This window comes from Equus caballus, chromosome X, assembly GCF_041296265.1.
Source record: "Equus caballus isolate H_3958 breed thoroughbred chromosome X, TB-T2T, whole genome shotgun sequence".
Lineage (NCBI taxonomy): Eukaryota > Metazoa > Chordata > Mammalia > Perissodactyla > Equidae > Equus > Equus caballus.
Window position 1 is genome coordinate 29,721,134 of NC_091715.1, and position 22,370 is coordinate 29,743,503.

The window sequence follows — 22,370 nt, forward strand, 5'->3', positions numbered from 1 at the left end:
TGGGTTATTTGGTTTTTTTCCCCATTATTATTGAATTGTAGGAGTTTCTCATGTATTTTCGATATTAACCCCTTATCAGATAATGGTTTACAAATATTTTGTCTCATTTTGTAAGTTGCCTTTTCACTGTGTTGACTGTTTCCTTTGCTGTGCAGAAGCTGTGTAGTCTGATGTAGTCCTACCTGACTATTTTTGCTTTTGTTACTTGTACTTTTGGTGTCATATCCCAGAAGTTATTGCCAAGACCTGTGTCAAGAAGCTTTTCCCCTATGTTTTCTTTTGGGAGATTTACAGCTTCAGGTCTTACATTTAAATCTTTAATCCATTTTGAGTTGATTTTTGTGTATGGTATAACATAGGGTTTGATTTCATTCTTTTGCATGTGGCTGTCCAGTTTTCCCCACATCACTCATTGAAGAGACTATCCTTTCTCATTGTGTATTCTTGGCACCCTTGTCAAAGATCAGTTGACAGTTTATATGAGGTTTATTTCAGGGCTCTCTATTATTTTTCTTTGGGCTGTATATCTGTCTTTATGCCAGTACCCTGCTGTTTTAATTACTTTAGCTTTGTAATGTATTTTGAAATCAGGAAGTGTGATGCCTCAATTTTTGTTCTTCTGTCTCAAGATCACTTTGGCTATTCTTGGTCTTTTGTGGTTCCATATGAATTTTTTTTGGATTGTTTTTTCTGTTTCTGTAAAGAATGCCATTGGGCTTTTGATGGGGATAGCACTGAATCTGTAGATTGCTTTGGTTAGCACAGACATTTTAACAATATAAGACTTCCAATCCATGAACACAGAATGTCTTCCCATTTTTTTGTCTTTTTAAATTCCTTTCATCAGTGTTTTATAGTTTTCAGTGTATAAGTCTTTGACTTACTTGATTACATTTATTCCTTAGTATTTTATTCTTTGTGATGCTATTGTAAATGGGATTGTTTTCTTAATTTCCTTTTCAGATAGTTTGTTGTTAGTGTATAGAAACATAACTGGTTTTCTTTCTTTTTTTTTCTTTTGAGGAAGATTAGCCCTGAGCTAACATCTGCCACCAATCCTCCTCTTTTTTCCTGAGGATGACTGGCCCTGAGCTAACATCCGTGCCCACCTTCCTCTGCTTTATATGTGGTACGCCTGCCACAGCATGGCTTGACAAGCAGTGCATAGGTCTGCACCTGGGATCCAAACCGGCAAACCTTGGGCCACTGAAGCAGAATGTGCGAACTTAACTGCTGTGTCACCAGGCCGGCCCCACACAACTATTTTTTTAATGTTAATTTTGTATCCTGCATCTTTACTGAATTTTATTAGTTCCAACAGTTTTGGGTTTTTTGGTGGGGTCTTTAGAGTTTTCTATAAATAAGGTCATGTCGTCTGCAAACATAATTTTAATTCTTCCTTTCCGATTTTGATGGCTTTTATTTTTCTTGCTTGATTGCTCTCACTAGGATTTCCTGTAATGTATTGTATAGAGGTAACGAGAGTGGCCATCATCTTGTTCTTGATCTTAGAGGAAAAGCTTTCAGGTTTTCACTGTTGAATATGATGTTAACTGTGGGCTTGTCATATATGGTTTTATTATGTTGAGGTACATTCCTTCTATACCTGATTGGTTGAGAGTTTTTATCATGAAAGGATGTTGAATTTTGTCAAATGCTTTTTCTGCGTCTATGGAGATGATCATATGCTTTTTAACTTTCGATCTATTAATGTTGTGTATCACATTTACTGATTTCTGTATGTTGAACCATCCTTGCATCCCAGGGATAAATCTCACTTGATAATGTTTTATGATCCTTTCAACGTGCTGTTGAATTTGGTTTGCTTGTATTTTGTTGAGGATGCTCATTAGGGATATCGGTCTGTAATTTTCTTTTCTTGTAGCATGTTTGTCTGGCTTTGCTATCAGGGTAGTGCTCATCCATTAAAATGAGTTTGGAAGTATTTAACATTACAAAATGTCTCTCTTCATCTATAGTTACCATTTTTGTTTCAAATTCTATCATGTCTGATATTAGTATAGCCACTGCAGCTTTCTTGTAGTTGTATGCACGATATATATTTTTCTATCCTTTTACATTCAATCTATTTGTATCTTCGCATTTAAAGTGTGTTTCCTGCAGAGAGCATATAGTTGGATCTTGTTTTGTTGTTTGTCTTTAAATCTGGTCTTATAATCACTGCCTTTTGATGGAATTGTTTAATGCATTCACATTTATGTTATTATTGACATAGTTGGATTTACATCTATCAATTTCCATTTGTTTTTCTATATATTTCACATTTTTTGTTCATCTACTCTGCCATGACTGCTTTATTTTACATTGAGTGAATATTTTCTAATGTAGCATTTTGATTTCTTTAGTGACTTATTAACTATATTGTTGGAGTTATGTGCTTAGTGGTTGTGCTAGAGATTACTATATACATCTTAACTTATAATCAGCTTCAGATATATGCTAACGTAAGTCCAGTGAGATTCACAAAGTGTTACTCTTATAAAATTCAATTCCCTTCCCCCTTTTTTTGTATTTTTATCATATGTATTATATCAGTAATGTTACAATGATCAATAACATTATATAATATTTATGAGTATTTTCTCTTTTTAAATTTTGTATAATTTTTATGACCTTAAGAAAGCTGAGAGAAGAAAGGACAGTGTATTAATTTGCTAGGGCTGTCATAACAAAATATCATAGACTGGGTAGCTTAAGAAACAGAAATGTATTGTCTCACAGCTCTGGAGGCTGGAAGTCCAAGATCAAGGTGTTGGCAGATTGGGTTTCTCCTGAGGCCCGCCTCTTTCGCTTGCAGACGGCTACCTTCTTCCTGTGTCCTCACATGGTCTTTTCTCGGTGTGTGTGCGTCCCTCATATCTGTTTGTATGTCCACATTTCCTCTTAGAAGGAAACCAGGCACAATGGATTAGGGCCCACTCTAATGGCCTCATCTTAACTTAATCACCTCTTGTCTCCAAATGCAGTCACTTTGTGAGAGTAGGGGTTAGGGCTTTAACATATGAAGTTTAAGTGGGGACACAATTCAGCCCATGATAGAAAGTGTATAGTTAGGGTTTTTATTATATTAGCCTTCTTATTTCTCATTTCTGTTTTTATTTGTTCCTATGGATTGATGTTACCTTCTGGAATAATTTCCATAGCCCAATCCAGCTTTGCTCTCACCCACCTCATTTTTCAGATGGTTTTTCTTTTCCTTTCTCTCTCTCTCTTCTTCTGGTAATTCCATTATGGATATATTGCTGCATTTACTGGTTACCATATATGTATGAGACACTGTTTATTTTACTTTGTTCTATTTTCTCTCAGTTCTTTGTAGCAACTCTGAGTATTGGTCCCATCTCCCATAGGATGGTTAATGTTAATGTTTTCTGGTTTTTAAATTTTTTACTGACCTATTTTACTGGCTTATTTTAGCCATGTCTACCCCCTCCCCCCAAGAACCCCCCCACACACATAGTGTGAAGACTCTGATGTTGCTTGTCAGGGGACATAGCCTTGGACATGCCCACAGACACTCTGGCATGACAGTGGCTTTGGCAGACTCCCTTTGACTATTCCTTTCCCTGTGCACACCCAGCTCTTAAATTCCACTAATTTCAATTCTACAGGAGGCGTAAATTGTTCCTCAGACCAAGTCCATCAAATCTAGGCTCCTTGGAAATAATAGTTCCTTAGGTCAGTGTTTGAGATTTATTCTGATTCCAGGAGGGCTTTCCCCAGCTGTCTCTTTCCCCAGTTTTCTCCACCAAACTACCAGTTCTACACTTTAGCCTGTATCTTCACTGAATCTACCAATCTCCTCCCAATTGCCTTTCACCACAACCTGCACTATTTTAAGAGCACCTTCTGGCTTGATCTTCTCCATGCTTCATTGAAGATGAAATCTGTTCCTTTAGGAATATAAGAGCTATTGATTTTAAGGCCAGCTTCTCCCTCCAGGCAAAATCTTTGAGCCATGGCTCTGTAGCTGGAGGCGAGGACAGTGGTGCTCTTTTCCCCCAAGTAATACCCCCTCATTCAGAGCTGAGTGCTAGATGGGATAGGGGATAATAGCTTTAGGTTTTCTTGGCTTGCTTCTGCCAGTATAGAAAATCACTTTATAAGCTAGGGCAAGGGCGATTTCACACTCATGGAGAGCTTCTGTCCCATGAGTGGGTTCTGGGCAGAAGAAGGGAGCCCCTCAGTTCCTGTCAACTGCTCTTGCCCAGAACTTAGCCTCACCAACATGTATTGGAAGCAGGATGAGAAATATTGATATACTACTGCTCCCAGAAAGATAACTCTCAGCCGAGAGCTGGAGGAAGAGAGAGCCCTGTATTTTTAGCTGTACCAGTCTAGTGTAGAGTTTCTGTCATGCTGAGTCGGGAAAGAGGATGGTGGGAGTGGTCTTGGTTCAAATGCCACAGATTTTACCTTTTTTTTTTACTGAATTTAGTAAATATTGGGTAGATTTTTCTTCATTTGTCCTGTGCCCTTAGGATAATTTCCAGAGAGTTTAAATAGTTGATTTTTATAATTTTTACTCATTTCCCTGGGAAAAAATCATTTTCATGGGTCCATGGAGCAGTCATGCTGGAAAAAATGTTTGCTTTAAGTTCTGTTTTGTCCATTATTAGTACAGCCACTCTAGTTCTCTTTTTGTCACTGTTTTCATGGTAAGTAGTTTTTGATTCTTTTGCTCCTACTCTAGTTGTGTCTTTGAACCAATGTTTGTCTTTTTTCTAGTCTGTTTTTATCCATTTTGTCGGTCCCTGCCTTTTGGTTGGAATGTTTAATCCGTTTAAAGTTAATGTTATCTCTGATACAGTAGGATTTATGTCTACCATTTTGATACTTGTTTTCTATATGTCTTATGTCTTTGTTCTTCTATTTTTCCTTACTGCTTAATTTTGTATTAAATATTTATTTTTAGCCTACCTTTTAAATTCCTTTTTGTTTCTTTTACTATATGTTATTCTCTTAGTTACTCTAAAGCTTATAATTAGCATCCTAATTTAAAACAAAATCTAGCTCAAATTAATACCAGCTTAATCTCAATATTCAGTCATGCGTTGCTTAACAGTGGGGATATGTTGTGAGAAATTATGATGTGATTTCGTCATTGTATGAACAACATAGAGTGTACTTACACAAACCTAGATGGTATAAGTCTACTACACACCTAGGCTACATGGTACAAATCTTATGGGACCACCATTGTATGTATGGTCTGTTGTTGAGTAAAACATTGTCATGTGGTGCGTGACTGTAATTCAGAAACTTGCCTTCAATACATCTCCTTTTCCTGTCCCCTTATTATTGCTGTTATTGTTACACCCATTGCATCTTTACACATTATAAGCCCATAAAACAGTTTTATATTTATTGTCTCACATTATTCTTTTAAATCAGAAAGGAGAATAAAAAGGGTTGCAAAGAAAAGACATTTATAGCTTGTTTGTTTGTTTTATATATTTAGTTATGTAGTTACCTTTGCTGGTGCCTTCTATTTCATCACATGGTTTTGAGTTAATTTCTAGTGTCCTTTTATTTCAGCCTGAAAGACTCCCGTTAGTATTTCTTGTAGGGCAGGTCTGCTAGCAGTGAATTTTTTCAGTTTTTGTTTATTTGATAGTATCTTACTTTCTTTTTCATTTTTGATGGACAGTTTTGCTGTATACTGTATTCTTTATTGACAGTCTTCTTTCAGCACACTGAATATAGCATCCTGTTGCTTTCTGTCCTCTGTGGTTTCAGATGAGAATTCAACTGTTAATTTTATTGAGGAGCAATGTAGATTTTGAGTAAATTTTCTCTTGCTGCTTACTGTGGCTTGGCCTTACAAAAGTTTGACTGTTATTGTCTAGTTTGGGATTACCCTGGATTTATCCTGCATAGAATTTTTTATGCTTCTTCAATGTGTAAATTAATGTTTCTCATCAAATTGGGAAGTTTTCATCATTTATTTCCTCACATTTTCTTTATGCCTCTTTCTCTTGTCTTTTCAGAATTCTGATTAGGCTTATGTTTGTAGGCTTAATGTGTCCCACAGTTCTCTAGGGCTATGTTAATTTTTCTTCATTCTTTTCTCTTTTTGTTCTTTAGAATTAATCGTTTTCATTGACCTATTTTCAGATGCACTGGTTCTTTCTTTTGCCACCTCAGACCTGCTGTTGAGTCCCTCTAGTGATTTTTTTTATTTCAGATATTGTACTTTTTAAGTCCAGAGATTATAATTGGTTCTTTTGTATAATTTCTATCTCTTTATTCGTATTCGTTACTTGGTGAGACATCATTGTCTCCCATAGGTGGGGTTGAAGATCTTTGACATATTTTGGGGATCTAGCAAGCTACTACAACCCCACGTATGAACATCTTGTTCCCCACATCTCGCTTTTATGTTTTGACAGGGTTTTATTTGGTCCAACTGCTGTAGCAGCCACAGGTCCAATTGCTGCTGTTTGTTTTCAACAAACATCCTGGAGATAGGTGTTTTCCTTTGAGTCAGATCGAATAAAGATGACACCTTGCGAACTGAGCTTTTTCCAGGGACCTGTGAGGCAAGTTAAACAGTAATAATGCTCAGGGATGGATTTCTTTTTTTTTTTTTTTTTGCTGAGGAAGATTTGCCCTGAGCTAACATCTGTTGCCAATGTTCCTCTTTTTGCTTGTGGAAGTTTTGCCCTGAGCTAACATCTGTTGCCAGTCTTCCTCTATTTTGTATGTGGGTTGCCACTACAGCATGGCTGAAAAGTGGTGTGGGTCCACATCTGGGAACCAAATTCTGGCCACTAAAGCAGAGTGCACCAAACTTAACCACCAGGCAACAAGGCCAGCCTAGGCATGGTATTTTTTTGAAGTGCTCCAATCTCAGTCTGTCCCTTCATGTGGCTGAGAGCCTACAGGTTTTCACAACTACCTGGGTTGCAAGGCTGCTAGTTTTCAAGGCTACTGCAGAACTGTGGAGAGAAGAATGGGAGTTGCAACATAAAAGTTACTAGGCCACACACTCTACTGTTATTACCAAGATTTGGCAATTTTTCTTGAATAAACACAACTCAGATCATTGCAAGCCTTTCATTAATTAACCAGAGATCTGAAAAAGTTAATTTTGATAAGTGCTTTCTGTGTTTTTGTTGCTTCTATAGAGGGATGAATATATGGTGGTTCTAACTCTGCCATTCCCTGCCTTTCTTTTCCTGGTAGCCTGGTTTAATTTGAAAAATAGTTTTCGTTTTAGATTAGATTCTTGCTTTCAAAGTGTGATTCTTGAATCAGCAAAATCAACATCATCTGGGAGCTTGTTAGAAAAACAGAATCTCAGGTTCACTGCAATTCAGTTGAGTCAGAATCTGCGTTCAGCAACATTTCCGGGGATTTGTTTGTACATTCCTGTTAGATCAGTACTGCTCTAAGTCAGGATGGTCAAAGTTCGATCCATAGGAAAGCTATTTAAGAAGCATCGGGAGAGCTTGTTTTAAATGGAGCTTCCTGCAATCCATGCCAGACTTGCTAATAAGTCAGAATTCACGCAAGTAGAAGCTTGGGAATCTGCGTTTTGAACAAGCACTGCAGACGATTATATCATGTACATTGAAATGTAAGACCCACTGATTCAGAAGCTACAGTAATCAAATAGGATTTCTTCCATTTTAACGGCAGTTTGTATTTCATTTTTACAATTAATATTTCTGTCTGTTTTAAGGAAAGCATGCTCATTGTAATTAAGCAGAGACTTTTAACCGGAAGCGTATGGAACGCTATTTTATCTCAAAATGGTACATGCATAGTATGAAAAAATCTAATATTTATTATATTGATTTGATGTTTTTGTGTGTCAAATTATATTATTCTTGTGACTGTTTTCTAGCCAGAACAAATTATAACCAAAAACATTGCTCCAATGACTCACCCTGGATTTATAGAAATATAAAGAAACATTGTAAATTTTTTTGCTCTCATAATTTTATGAAATTTAAATGAGAATTTAGTGCCTGATTTTAAATTTAAATTATTCTCTGGAGAGGAGCTCTTCCTGCATTTGCTTAACTGTAACTTTACAATGATAGAAGCAAATCTGGTAGTCTGATATATGTGTTGCATAGTTCATAGTTTACATTTTACTACAATTAATTTTGTCTGTTTAAAAATTTTTAGTATTTAATATTCACATAATTCCCTACAACTCATATGGAAGCGTCAGAAATATTAAGTTAAAATAAGAGGGCAGGGCCAGCCCCATGGCTGAGTGGTTAAGTTCGTGTGCTCCGCTTCAGCGGCCCAGGGTTTCTCCGGTTTGGATCCTGGGTGCCGACATGGCACCGCTCGTCAGGCCATGCTGAGGCGGCGTCCCACATAGCACAACCAGAGGCACTCGCAACTAGAATATACAGCTATGTACTGAGGGGCTTTGGAGAGAAGAAGGAGGGGGGCGAAAAAAGATTGACAACACTTGTTAGCTCAGGTACCAATCTTTAAAAAAAAAAAAGTAAGGGGGCAGACACTGATGTTAGCATTCAAACATTAGGATATATGAATGTGTTGTATTTTAGTCTGTGTATGCAGTTGCGTGTGTGTTTGTATATGTGTTTTAAGACTAAAACATTTGATCAATTTATTACAGATCTGTTTTTTATTGTAAAGCTAGCATTGTGAGATCTTAATAACTGTTACATGATAAAAATTTCTTTTAACAAATCAAGTTTAGATAAATCTGTTCTTTACAATATTATGCAGATCCTGTTCAGCTCTGCAGGTGGAATTAGGCATTTCTGACATGACTCTTCATGACATCCTTCGCCTACCGCTAGAGTATCATTTCCACACTATCCTCCCACTGCAGCCTGGGCAACCTAAGGCAGAGGGAATAACATATTCATGTTTGTATTTTCTAGCATGTAGTCCCACACCTGACACATAATGGAGTCTCCGTAACTAATTCTTGAATGAATGAGCATTATCATATAAGAAGGACTGAACCGCTGCATGATTCCAGAAGATGGCATAATTATTAATGCACTGGTTAACTAGCATCCATGCCTCATGTCCACTCCTGAAAGAAACATTTCTCTTTTTTGGAAATAGGATTAGAAATCATGAAATATGTACAGCTCTGACAATGCATTGAGACCAGCGTGAGATTTCTTCTTTGTTTCTGGACTATAATTTGGGCAGGCATTTATGTTCTAAATTTCCTTGCTATGAGAATTCAGTGTTGCCTTTCTATATAAAAGAATATTATTACTTACATATTTCCATTCTAGATCTTTCCCTTCTTTCTAGTATGTATGGTTTTAGTTGCAGACTGAGAAGAATGTATGGTTTTAGTTGCAGACTGAGAACATGTGGATTTTTTAACTATAATTTATTCAGATTCTAATTATATTTTATGAATGATGGAAAAAAATTAAAAGAAGAATGTTTTGTGGTCATCTGAATTTTGTTACAGTAGAACTCAAAATAATCCTTTTTTCGTTTATTTTAGTGTCATTTTGGTGGAATCCTCAACATTTATCTCTTTGCCATCTGAATTAACTGCATCTGGACAATTCGTTGACCACATGAACCATGAGTAAATGTCAATATATTTTATGCTTATAATTATCTGAGGAAAAACTCTGAGAAATTAGCATTCAAGTAAACTTGTTATATAATTACACAATAGTTTTCATTTATTTGAAGTATTTAATTTATATTATATATATAATTTATATTATTCACGCTGTTATTGTCTTATTACGTGTTACTAGGTTTATGTGCATGAAAATTGAATAAATATGCACTTGATTAAATACAGTGGATTCCCATTATTCATTCCTGGTAGTTCTGTTCTATAAAATTGCCACAGAGCCTCCATTAGTGAACACTGAGCCATTCTGTTTAGGAGAAATATATATAATCACATAGATTATAATCATAAATCCTGAAAACAACCTGTCCTGGTAGATTCTCTTTTCTCTACTTTGCACAGAGAAAATGAGGTTCAGAAGTGTTGAATGACTTGCCTGAGGCCAACCCGTTAACAGGTGCTGGGGGATTGTTTGAAACCCCGCCCACCTGGCCCCAGACCCGGAGGCTCTTGCGCTTCTGTACTTCTTTCCTTCTGTACTGCCCCCTTCCGGCTCCATCCTCTGGTCGTCTCTGTATGAGATCTGAAACAGAAGGGCCCAGTGTCACATTGTTTGACCTCAGCTGGGAACGTGTGTGACCAGTGACTGGAACTTTTCGCCACTCTGTGCAGGTTGCAAACACCTGAAAAGCACGTGAAAGCACCATGAGTACTAATTTTGGCGTCTTACATCAATTTTAGTAGGTAGGCGGATTTGCAAATAATGGAATTCATGAATAATGAGGACGGACTGTATTTAAGCTTATTCCACCTACGTTAGGAGGTCTGTATTCAGTTTGGAAAGAACTTTGACTTCTGAATAGAGAAGCAGAGTTTTTTAAAGTTAGATTGCTTTATATTTCTCATCTATTTTAAACTATAGAATAGCTATATAAAGTGAAGTAGAATCAAAACAAGGTTACCAAGGTTGAAGGTCAGACAGAAAGAAAATAATGCAGGTATCTATTAGCAAAATGCATGCATATGTTAACCATTACTACTATGTTGTTAGTTTGTTTTACACCTTTGTCTCTGTATAATGCTTGACAGCATCAGTGTCATCCTTTTAGATGTAAAAACATCTCAGGAGGCAAGGATTTGGCAATTTTGATAGTGGTTAAATTCGCATGCTCCACTTCAGTGGTCTGGGGCTTGCCGGTTCGGATCCTGGGCGCAGACCTAACACTGCTCATCAAGCCATGCTGTGGTGGCATCTCACATAGGAGAACTAGAATGACTTACAACTAGGATATACAACTATGTACTGGGGCTTTGGGGAGAAAAAAAGAAAAAGATTGGCAACAGATGTTAGCTCAGGGCCAATCTTCCTTGCCAAAAAGGAAAAAAAATGAATATAGTTTATTTTCCAAAAGTGAATAGTATTTAAGCCAATAGTTTTAGGAGATTATAAGCATTGCATTTATTATAAGGCATTTGATTTCTTCATTGGTTGTTCTGTGAGAAAAACTGTTAAAGGAGAAACCATTTTTGTCTCACTGCATTTGTTTTATTGAATGCTAATTTCATGCTTAACTAAGGCATTTAAAGTCTTCCTTTCACATTTAGCTTTAATGAACAATAAAATATGAATTAATACATTGGGCTGTAAGGCAACGTTATAGATACCGTAAGAATATTGTAGGCATTTTGTGTTAATTTCTTTATAGTATAAAATGCTAGTATTGCTAAAAACTCTTCAGTAAACAATTCTCCTAGGTTTTTATCTTTTTAGTCTCTTGCTTAGTGATTAAGCAGCTTCATTGTGATCATAGATTTTACCTGAATGGCCTTGAAATAATTTCTTCACATTAAATGCAAATAATTTATAGTATCACATATTAAATAAAGTCAGATCTCAAAGAAATGCTGTAGGTAGCCGTGAGCATAAGTCGGTCAAAGTTGGATCAGTTTAATGAACAGCAAAATTGAGTCTACCTTTATAATTTGGAATGCAGTATAGGAATTCTGTATCCTAAATTTTAATATGATTTTCCTTCATATAATATTTTGAGATAGTTTTGATTAGATCCAAAGTTCCAGAATTGTTGAAGCTACAGGTAAAGACATCTATTTTATGTTATGCTTCTCAAATCAAAAGCAAAATGGGATGAACAAATATGAAGACATTTATAATTTAATTTTGGCAGGAAAGGAAACTTTGGAAGTACTCATTCAAAATAACTGCCAACTCAGCATGAAGTACGGCTTAGAAATATGTCTGTGTCCACTTTGATCTCAAATGTTATTGATTGTTCTTTCTCATATAGTGTCTTCCATTTGTATTTAAAATGCCATACTTTCTTAGTTCTTCTCTTGAGCTTTTCCTGTGAGAAAAAGAAACATAAAGGTACAGTGACATTTGGTGTTGGATCAGGGAGAACATAATCCAACGTAGAATAGTCAGACTTCTGTAGATGAACTCTCAAAGAATGACTTGGAGCCATTAGTTTAAAGAATTGAGGATTCACTCTTGGGCACCTCTGTGAAGACTGTCTCTCAGATCAAAGGCAAGAGTGGGACTTACAAAGGCAAAAGCCACACAGTTTCTCAAGGAAAAGCGCTGGCCCATGGTTTGTCATTTCAGCACTGGTGTGGGCTGAATGCTGAGCCCCAGATCCTTATGTTGAGTTGAGATGGAACAGTCTCAAGTTCATCAAAAAGGCTGTTTTCCGGACAATTCTGAAGAGATTTATTAGAAGCTTACTATGGCTTCTTTTCTGGGGTCCTGACTGCTTGCTGTATAACACCCCCAGGCTCCAGTTCATGTAGCAAGCACATCTTTAGTCACGTTTCCCAAGGATCAGCTAAAGTATCCAGTACTCCAACAATCAAATCCACTTTATAGGCAGCAGAAAGGGGGAAGCACAAGGATAAGAGCGTGCCCTTTCTCTGTTAGAGAAGCTTCGCAGAAATACCCTACAGCACTTCTGCTTGTAGCCCTTTGGTGAAATCTTAATCAGATGACCAAACCTAGCTGGAAGGAAGACTGAGAAACCACCCTCCTCCACATACACATCAAAATAGAATGAGGGTTTTGTCAGTGAGAAGGAAAGGGCCAATGGTTACTGGGATAGGCAACCAACAATTTCCACCATGAGGGTACACGGAAGAGAGTTTTATTTCCAAATAGCACAAAGTTATCTAATGTCTCATCGATCTGACTTCATCAGCGTAATGAGACCTTTTGATCTTTAAATATGTCTTAGTAAAATAATGCTTAGTAATGTTAGCCATCCTGTTTTTCTTAAAGCTCTCCTTAATGTTTATCTTGAATAGATTTCCAGAGGCAAATAAAATTTATGAACATGCATTTTAAATCATGACTAAAATGGAAGTCTGTGTAGTACCTCTCTGATTAACTTTCTTATGTAATATACCATATAATAAGCATTACATTGTCGCAATAAAACCCTGGTCTGGTCTCTAGCTTTAATCAGCAAGGTAACATAAGAGAACAAGAAAAGGTTAAAAAAAATCTCCAGAAACAGTCTGTATTTTTTTAGAGCTTTTTAAAAATATCCCTGTTTTCCTCTTTTTAGGCACTCAGTAATTTAACACTTCCCCAGTGATGGTGAAGTCGTATGTGAACATATAACTTAGTTGGCCAAAAACATGTGAAAACAAGTGCTCAACATTTTCTCCAAGTGGTAGCTTTCAGAGCCAGTGAGCAGTTGTTCTTGTTCCCCCTCCCTGCTGCAGTTATTAGAGAAGCCCCTGTAGAATGGAGCCTCCTTCGCCAAGGATCTCCGAGTGTATCCTCTCCACCAGGGTGGACGTGTGGTGTGAGCAAGAAGTGAACTATTGTGCTAAGCCATCGAGATAGGGAGTTGTTACTGCAGCGTCGCCCAGCACGTGCTAACTGATGCTCCTCCTCAGAGTCTCTTCAGCCAGTATTTCCCCAGATAATAAATTTTCTCTTGCCAAATGAGCAGTAGGGTGCCGAAATTATCTTTCAGGTGGCATAAAAAAGTCTATTAAAAAATAAAAAATGCCTCTATCTATATATCACTCTCTTTAAGCAACAGATACATGTAAAGCAGCACATTTGAAACCACATGGATGATAAAACTTTATATTCATCACACATTTTCCTTTATGGGACATGATCCATGAGCATAAGCAAAAGCAATTAAGAAGTTTTAATTCTAATTAAATCCAAAAGATTGTGAGAAAAGATCAGGATGGGAGACTGACTTTAGCCACACTTTAAAATTGAATGATGAATTAGCAGTGCTCAGAAATGAGCACTTTATAAATAATTTCCTACAGTGGTATGACTTGCTGTTTTTTTTCCAGTGATAGTGAATTATTTATCACTGAATAAATTCTTACTAAGTGGCACGTGAAACACTGTTCTTAGTACTGGAGAAAGATGGGGATAAAGAAGTCAGAGATCTGGTCCTCAGGGAGCTAGCCATCAAATAGAGAAGGAAAAACAATCTACCCAAATGTAGGCAAGTGTACAGGGCAGAATGCATTCAGTAGTGTATGTTATACAAAAAAATAGTCTCTTTGAACTCATTGGCAAGGAATAACGCTATCTAGATATGCTAGCGATCTTTGTGGAAGAAAAGACATTTAAGGGAAATAATGAGGTATTAAGCACTTTTTTTCTATGCATACACTATACTCTGTTCTCCTTTATAATATACAAATTGGGATCTGAAATATGAGTAAGATCTTTGTGGTCAAAATCTAGATCAGAGGGAGAACTTTCCTACAAGTATAGAAGGAGCATAAAGAGGGAATTGCGGAAGCAATGAGGGGGCAGGTGGGGGAGGTACAAGACCTATGCTTATACATGTGGAGTATAGGAGAGTGTGAATTAAGGTTGAAAAGGTGTTAAAGTATTTAGCATTCTGCTTTGTAATTATTTCTTGCAGACCTGCTTTGCATGACAGATCACATATTCCATGAGTTTAGGGGCTTCATCATTCGTCCTGTGTCCCGGAATGGCTTGGCCCAGAATGCCACCCAAAGGAAAGAAGACCCTACTAGAGATATTTTTCTGAGTCCTGATTCTTGCTAAAAACCCAAAAAAGCTGGATTCTGGAGAGCCATAATTTTTAAATAGTTCATTCTACTACACTGAATAATTAGTAGCAATTAGAATTAGGCAAGTCTCTAAGGAAAGCAGAGTGGATTGAAAGCCAGATGTATATACTAAGAGTAGCAATCTGCCGTGATCTTCTTCCTCTGGATTAGGGTTTTCTACCTGTTTTTAATGTCATCAGGCTCTTTGGTAGTCTGATGAAGCCTATTCCACTTCACAGAATAGTGTTTTATAAATGCAAAAAATAAGATGCAACAATTACAGAGTGTCTTAATCTGCTTCAGCTGCCATAACAAAATACCATAGACTGGGTGGCTTAAACAACAGAAATTTATTTCTCAGGGTTCTGAGGGCTGGGAACTTCTGGAGGCTGGGAAGTCCAAGGACTTCCCACCTTGACTGGGAAATCCAAGGTGCAGGCACAGTGGGTTTCATCCTGAGGACTCTTCTCTTGGCTTGCAGGCGGCAGCCATCTCTCTGTGTGCTCACCTGACCTCTTCTTGGTGGGAACATGGAGAAAGAGAGTGAGCTCACTGGTGTCTCTTCTTATGAGGGCACTAATTCTATCGTATCAGGACCTCACCTTTAAGACCTCATTTAACCTTATTTACCTTCTATAGACCCTATCTCCAAATATAGTCATTTTGGGAGTTAGGGCTTCAACATATGAATTTAAAGATGACACAATTCAGTCCATAACATAGAGGAAACTAATATTCCAGTCGATTATCAAAATATTTAAAAATTATGATATATTAAAATATTTACTTCTTCATTAACACAACGCATAATAAGATCTAGTGAAGATAATAGCTACCATATTTTAAAAGTAGTAATGAACATAAATAATAGCTCAAGATATATGCAAGAACTGAAATGTAATATAAACGTATCTGTGATTATTTGGTGGCCAAGTCATAGTACAGCTAATACTACTGTGGTTTGGTTTAAATTGCTATGGAGTTAGTGGAAGTCAAGATCGAATTTTCCCCAATTAAATTCACAGATCCACTCAATCCTTGGACCCCAAGTTAGCACCTCTTGCTTTGGAGACTTCTCAACTGCTCAGGGGCCAAAGTGGTACAAAAAGCAGCAAACATCCCATTTTTACTGTCCTCCAGATGGTGACTGGGCCCTTTTTTGAAGAATTCTGGACACATGGAGGATAGAATCAATCTAAAAGTTGATCCTCTTGTATTCCTTCTCATGATGCGTAGAAACTAGACTTGAACCAGATAACTTGCCATTTGGTTTGGACAAAGCCCTGAATGCTGACCCAGGAGTAGCTTTGTGAAGGCTTGTAATAAAGATCTTCCTTCCCTATTGGGAAAGGCTTGAGTAGGAAGTCGTTCTTGAGGCGGATTTATTCATGCCCTGAATAGACCCACTTTAATGTCATTTTGATCGTTTTAGCTTGAAAAGAGCTGCATACCACAAGTACAGAGGAAAAAGGAATGTCATCCTTTCATACCTCATAAGTAGGTCCCATTCCCTGATTTTGACCCACTACTAAATTAGCAGAAAATATTCCATTGCTTGATCTACAGTATTTTGTATAATTTTAGCCTCGTTTGATGCTATTTCTTCCTTAAGACCAAGGGTTTAAACATGCTGTCTCTGCCATAACTTCAACAATAATCAGTGCGCATCTAGGAAAATGAAAACATAGACTGAGGTGCAGGGAATAACAAAAAGGTAAATGAGTTAAGCTGTTTCCTGTTCTTTCTTTGGGACGTGCAAGATGCTAGTTTTTTAAACAAGTTGGATTTATCACTGAATTTCTAGACTCAAGAACATTGATCAGGTAACAGAATTTTCCTGAGCCAAATTATTTTATTAAATTATTTTCTGATGTCTGTGAATTAATCACGATAATTGTTAGCTTTATGAGGAAGTCAATAGAATTCCTCGATCCGCAAATTTTTTCTGTCTTTACTGTAAGTAGTACAGGTAGCTCAATTTTTCTAGGTTTGAGAGTCTCCTTTTAGGATGAAGCAACTCTTTGATTTATTCAAAAGACACTTTCACTAGCTGTTCTCCAACAAAATAGATAAAGAAAAGAAAGAGGAGATGAAGCCTAAATTGCTCTGCTTTTCTATTCACTGAAAAAAATGACTGAAGGGCTACAGATTGCAAGTATTGAACAAAATGAGATTTGGAGATTATCTGAGGATTTTAATCAGGCGTTCTGCCTAGAGCTCTATTATCAAAGAGATGGCAGTGGAGCCATGCATTGAGAAATAAGCATTTTCTGTTGTTCTTTTTACTCTTTGTATGGTCTCCCTTATGAAAGCTAAAATATCCATCAATTATGTCTACAATAGCCTTAAATTAAAATACCTATCAAATGCTCAAATTGCATGAAATGTTAAACATTTACTTTTTTTTTTCCCCCGGAGGAAAATTCACCCTGAGCTAATATCTGTTGCCAATGTCCCTTTAATTTGTGTGTGAGCCACTGTGACAGCGTGACCACTGATGGACGAGTGGTGTAGGTGTGTGCCTGGTAACTGAATCCAGGTCGCCGAAGTGGAGCTCACCAAACTTAACCACTAAGCCACTGGGTCTGGCCCAAACATTCTTTACTTTTAAAAAAAGGTGTTACTTAAACTTAATCAGAATGCCTGTGCGTAGAAGTAAAGCACAGAATAATTACAAGATGTGGTAAATAACCTTATTAAGAATGTGGTGTAAGGAAAATACAGTGTTTAGAGAAAAGGAATGCATGTGGTTAGAACTTTACTTGGAAATAGTCAATATATTTTTACAGCATCAAATTCAGGCAAAAAGCAAGTGACAAGGTGAGAAAATATGGAGTTTTTGTGTTCTCAGAAAATATCAGGCAAATAGTATCTGAGAGGTCAGATGCTAATTGACAGCTTGTTGGGTAAAGTAATCATGAATACTAAGAGCAATCTGGGGAAAATTGATGAATTCTGGAAGACCCAGAACCTTTCAAGGGAGGTAGTTGCCTCAGGCTGTGATCTGCTAATTCATTTTCAGAAATGGAACCAGAGATTAAACAGCTGCTCAAATCTCCTTCCTTTGTGAGAAAGAAGAAAATGTGGAAACAATAAGCTGAGAGAGAGAATTTTTCAAGAAATCAAGTTCTAGACTCACTTTTGGAGAGAGTACCTATGTAGTCCTAAATTGAGACCACCTACTTTTGAGTTTCAGGATTTGGGTTATTTTTATTATTATCTAAAGTTTACTTCTCTACAGTATTTGAAAGTAAAAAGGAATTGTTTTTGCCAAATTTTAAAAAAGAGTAGTGGAAATATAGATGATTGTAAGTTTCCTTTTTGCATTCTTCTTATCTTTAAAATTTCTAAAACAATATAGACATAAAAATGATATCTGAAATGAATCTGTGGTCTTTGCATATCATATTGCAGCTGGCCATAACTTTTAAGGATCTATAAGATTTAATTAAGATAGAGAATTGTTTTTGAGTTGTGTTTGTGTTGTTGACATTGTTTTCCTATTTACTTATGACAGTGATGCTGTGAGTAGCGGTAGACGTGATAGTGCTGAGGGCTCTTCTTTTGGCCCAAGTGCCTTAAAAACCTGTGAGTGCCTCAAATAAAAGCTTTTATTTGTTTTCATGTCCTATTTTTATGTGTAGGGCATAATATGAAATGAAATATTCCACAGAGGGTGGTGACAACTGTAGACAGAAAGGCCAGCCCTGGGCACCGCGGGCTGAGTGGGAGCCCCAGCGTCGGTCTTCAGCCTTTTCTGTTCATGACCCTTGGAGGAGGCTGCCTGCATCTGTCCTCTCACTGCTGAGTCTGAGTTTCCTCACCTGTACAATGAACATATTTAGATAAATGACCTGTATGTTTCTTTTGGCTTATTCTGAACTGTTTAAACCTATTTGGGTGACTGGTATCACCATGTTTAAAATTATAAGGTTTACTTTGTTTTATGGAATAACTACAGATTTAGAAAATACGGATAGAATGGTGGATAGCACAATGGCTATAGAAATATTCTGGTTATCTCTAGCTACAGAGCAAACCACCCCAAATGTAGTGGCATTAAACAATAAAAACGTACTATGATATTCTCTCTCACACTTCTGTCATGACTGGGCTCAGCTAGGCGAGTCTTGCTCAGGGTCTCTCATGCAGTTACAGTGAGAGGGAGGCTGGGGCTTGAGTCATCCCAAAGGCTTCCTCATTCACATGTCTGAGGGTTAGTGTCTCTCGGCTTAGACCTCAGGTGGGACTGTTGGCTGAACACTTACATGTGGCCTCTCCAAGTGGCCTACACTTCTTTGCAGGATGATAACTTGGTTCTAAAAGTAAGTGAACCAAGAAAGAGAGATAGTTAGGAAGAAGTTGTATTACATTTCTGATTCTTTGGATCAATTCACTAAGACTGGCCCACCAGGTCATCACATTTGAGGCTTGCTGAAGAATTTGTGGGCATATTTTAAAACCAACAAAAAGATACGTATATATAGCAGTCTTTTATTTCCAGTTCAAGTTGTCTATTACACCCCGTAATGTGAACAATTACATAGTCCACAAAAAATGTTGAAGATTCTTGGATGACCTCTCTGCTATTTCTATATGTGTATTCAAGCTAATTTTAAACTCTAGTGTAGTTCCCTTTGTAAAGAAGTTATTTATTAAGGAATCTTTAATAGAGGGTTATAATTATGCATTTTTTATTATATCAAGCTTGGGCTGAGATCACCTGTACTTTCATTAACAAATGTGTGTGTCATCTAACTTTGCGTGCTAATACTTTGAACAGTTTTTGTATTCTTCCCCAAATTTTAATCACTAACTTAAACATCTGCTTTCTTTGAGCAGCACTTGTGAAATGATATGTAAACAAGCTCTGCTTCTTATTTTGCCAGCAATTAAGTCCAATTTCATCAGAGAGTTCTTCTGCTCCTCACATACTCTTCACCTGGGAGTGAAAGGGACTTCAAACCTGGAGCTCTTCTTTCTTCCCTTTGACATCCACACACGCTACTGTGTCATCATCCTAAGCAACAAAGAGGTGAGAACAGAATTGTGGTGTATGCTTTCATCATGGGCTGGCACTTTAGTGGAATAACCAGTACAGGCAACTTGAAGGCAGCTGAAGACTCTAGTCATGAAGATAACAATTTTAACCTTCTAGTCACTAAACAAAGAGTTTATCCTCAAGAATAAGCGAAGAGTTACACTGGTTGTGAGTACATTTTGTAATGGCTGCATAAGCAGAGTGAAGGCATGCCTAACCTTGCTGTGGCCCTATCTGTATTAGTTTTCTATAGTTGCGTAACAAATTATCAAACACTGAGAGACTTAAAGCAATACACATTTATTATGTCACATTTTCCGTGGGTCAGAGCTCCAGACATGAGCTGGAAGGGTCCTCTGCTTAAGCTCTATCAAGTCTTCAATCAAGGGATCAGCCAGTGCTGGATTCTCCTCCGAGGCTCCATTGAGCTGCATCTAAGCTCTCTCAAGTTGTTGGCAGAATTAATTGCCTAGTGGCTCTGGGATCCATGCGGCTTGCTTCTTTAAAGCCAGCAGAGGAGAGAGACGGAGAGAGACAGAGACAGAGACAGAGAAAAGAGACTTTGGAGGAAAAGTTTTATGCCATTATCCCCTTCTAGAAACACACTGCCATGTGTTGACCTGAGGAGGGAATTTATAACCCACAGGAGATAGTCCCAAATGTATCAGTTATGCCCTACATTGAATGCATGTGCAATGAAATAATGGTATTTGCAAAGAGGTGTTATCCTGACCAGGTGTCTATAGGATCATTTACACATGAAAAATAATATGGCCTATTAAATATGTACAGAAAAGTTTAATTTTACACTTAAAATTACCATTTAGGAGGAAAAATGCTGTTCTATAGTAATGCTAAATATTTTTTTTGAAATTTCCTTTAAAGAAGCTCAAGATTTAACTGAAATCCTGTGTATAAAACTGTGAAAAATAGTAACTATAGTGTGATCAGTAGTTTAATCAAATGCTTCACGATTACTTTTTTATATCAATTTATTATATAGCCCTAGAAAAAATGCTGGAGTTAATTCTCAATAGCATAGTAAAGAGGTTGATTTTATTCTTTGAATTAGATTGTTGGAATATTAATATTTACTTCCATAGATGTTATCTAAATTAATCAAAATGTAATTACGTTTAACTTGGCATCTCACTTTATTAAAACATGTCTTTTGATTACATATATTTTGTTCTTGTCAGAAAAAATATTAAGAAAAACAATAATTATTAAATTATATTCCTATCAATTGGGAAATAATGTCCTTAATCTAAAGTATTGCATTGAATTACAATTACTTATCTGGGCAAACACATCTATTAGTTTACACATTCAATTTTATTGCTAATTACATTGAAAAATGCAATTACATGCTTAAATAGATAATCAAACATCCAAGTCCACGTAGTTAGCTCCTGTTCTTATTAAATGTATGATAACTGCTTTGCCATTAAGAACCACCTGTTGAAAACTATAAAGTAATTAGGCCTCAGTTTGATAGCTTTCCATGTGTAACACAGACACATTTCTACTAACACTGCTATCAAGGAAAGGCTGTTGGTTTCATTTTGGATGTTCCATTTGAACTTTCAAATAAAAAATGAAATGATTTATGTAACAGCTGTTTGAGAGTAGAAACAGTTTCACAAAACTTCCATCAGTGTTCATAGAAATTCTTAGCTTAGGGGAAAACCTACAAAAGCCCTAAAAATTCATGCTCTCAAATGCCAGAAATTCAAAGAAGTTTCTGCTGGCATGTGGACGGGGACAGATTCAATGGAAGAACCTGGAGTAGAATCATGACCTGAGGAATTGTACCTCAGGAATACAAAGCAGTGTATGACACAATGCTGGGGCTTTGTCTTCACTGTCTTGCCTCTGTGAACATCTGTCCTGTGTAGTCCTGGGTTCCCAGGTAGGGAACCACCTGGCATTGCTGGGATCATCCATTTGAGAGAGGCAGGGGCATCAAGCAGGGATCCTTGATATGGGGCCTGGGTTAAGAGTGGGTTCCAGTTGCAGCCACTTGCTGTGACCTAACCAGCCTGGTTCCACCAACCCACGATCCTTTTTATTGAGCCAAACCAGACTCTTTCTCCCCTCTGGTAAATTTATCTCCTAGTCTTTCATTGTCCATTTCTGTCTACAAAATTTGGTCAGAACAAATGGAAACAAAAGTCCAGGTATTGCTGACATGAGGCAGCAGGGATGGGAGTCAGCATCCCTGAGCAACTTATGCAGATTGGTCCAGTCCCACACCAGGGCCCCACACACCAATGAGAGTTTCAGCCTTGCCAAGTCAAATAAAATGTGGACAGGGCAAGAGTGCCCTCTTCCCAGGTAGAAGACCCTGCAAAGCTGCCTCCTTGTTTTATTGTCTACGACAATTTAGTCTAAGGCTATGCCATACCAGTTGTTAAGTATCTTGTATGTCACTCTGGCCCTTATATTTGCATATATAAGTGCAACCACTCGTCTGACTATCTCTCATTTCCTTCTCTGTCAGTCTTTTGTGTCTTTCTGTCTCTGCTAATGCAGAGATTAAGCTAGCAGTCTCTATTATGTATATTTTTAAATATTCTACAATCAACGTGCAACTTTTTTCAATCATAATTTATGTGCAGACTTTAATAATACTGATTTTTGCTTAATTTTATTGAGTGTGAAGGTGAAAACATTATATTATGC

General features: G+C 37.1%; 1 protein-coding gene across 1 annotated transcript in view; it reads left to right on the plus strand.

The window, feature by feature from the left end:
- CFAP47 (cilia and flagella associated protein 47) overlaps positions 1–22,370 on the plus strand; it is a 423,229-nt gene that overhangs the window by 222,618 nt on the left and 178,241 nt on the right. The window contains exons 40-42 of the mRNA XM_023634518.2: positions 9,488–9,574; positions 18,162–18,232; positions 19,534–19,679. Coding sequence (XP_023490286.2) covers positions 9,488–9,574; positions 18,162–18,232; positions 19,534–19,679 — 304 coding nt within the window. The remainder of the gene's footprint in view (positions 1–9,487; positions 9,575–18,161; positions 18,233–19,533; positions 19,680–22,370) is intronic.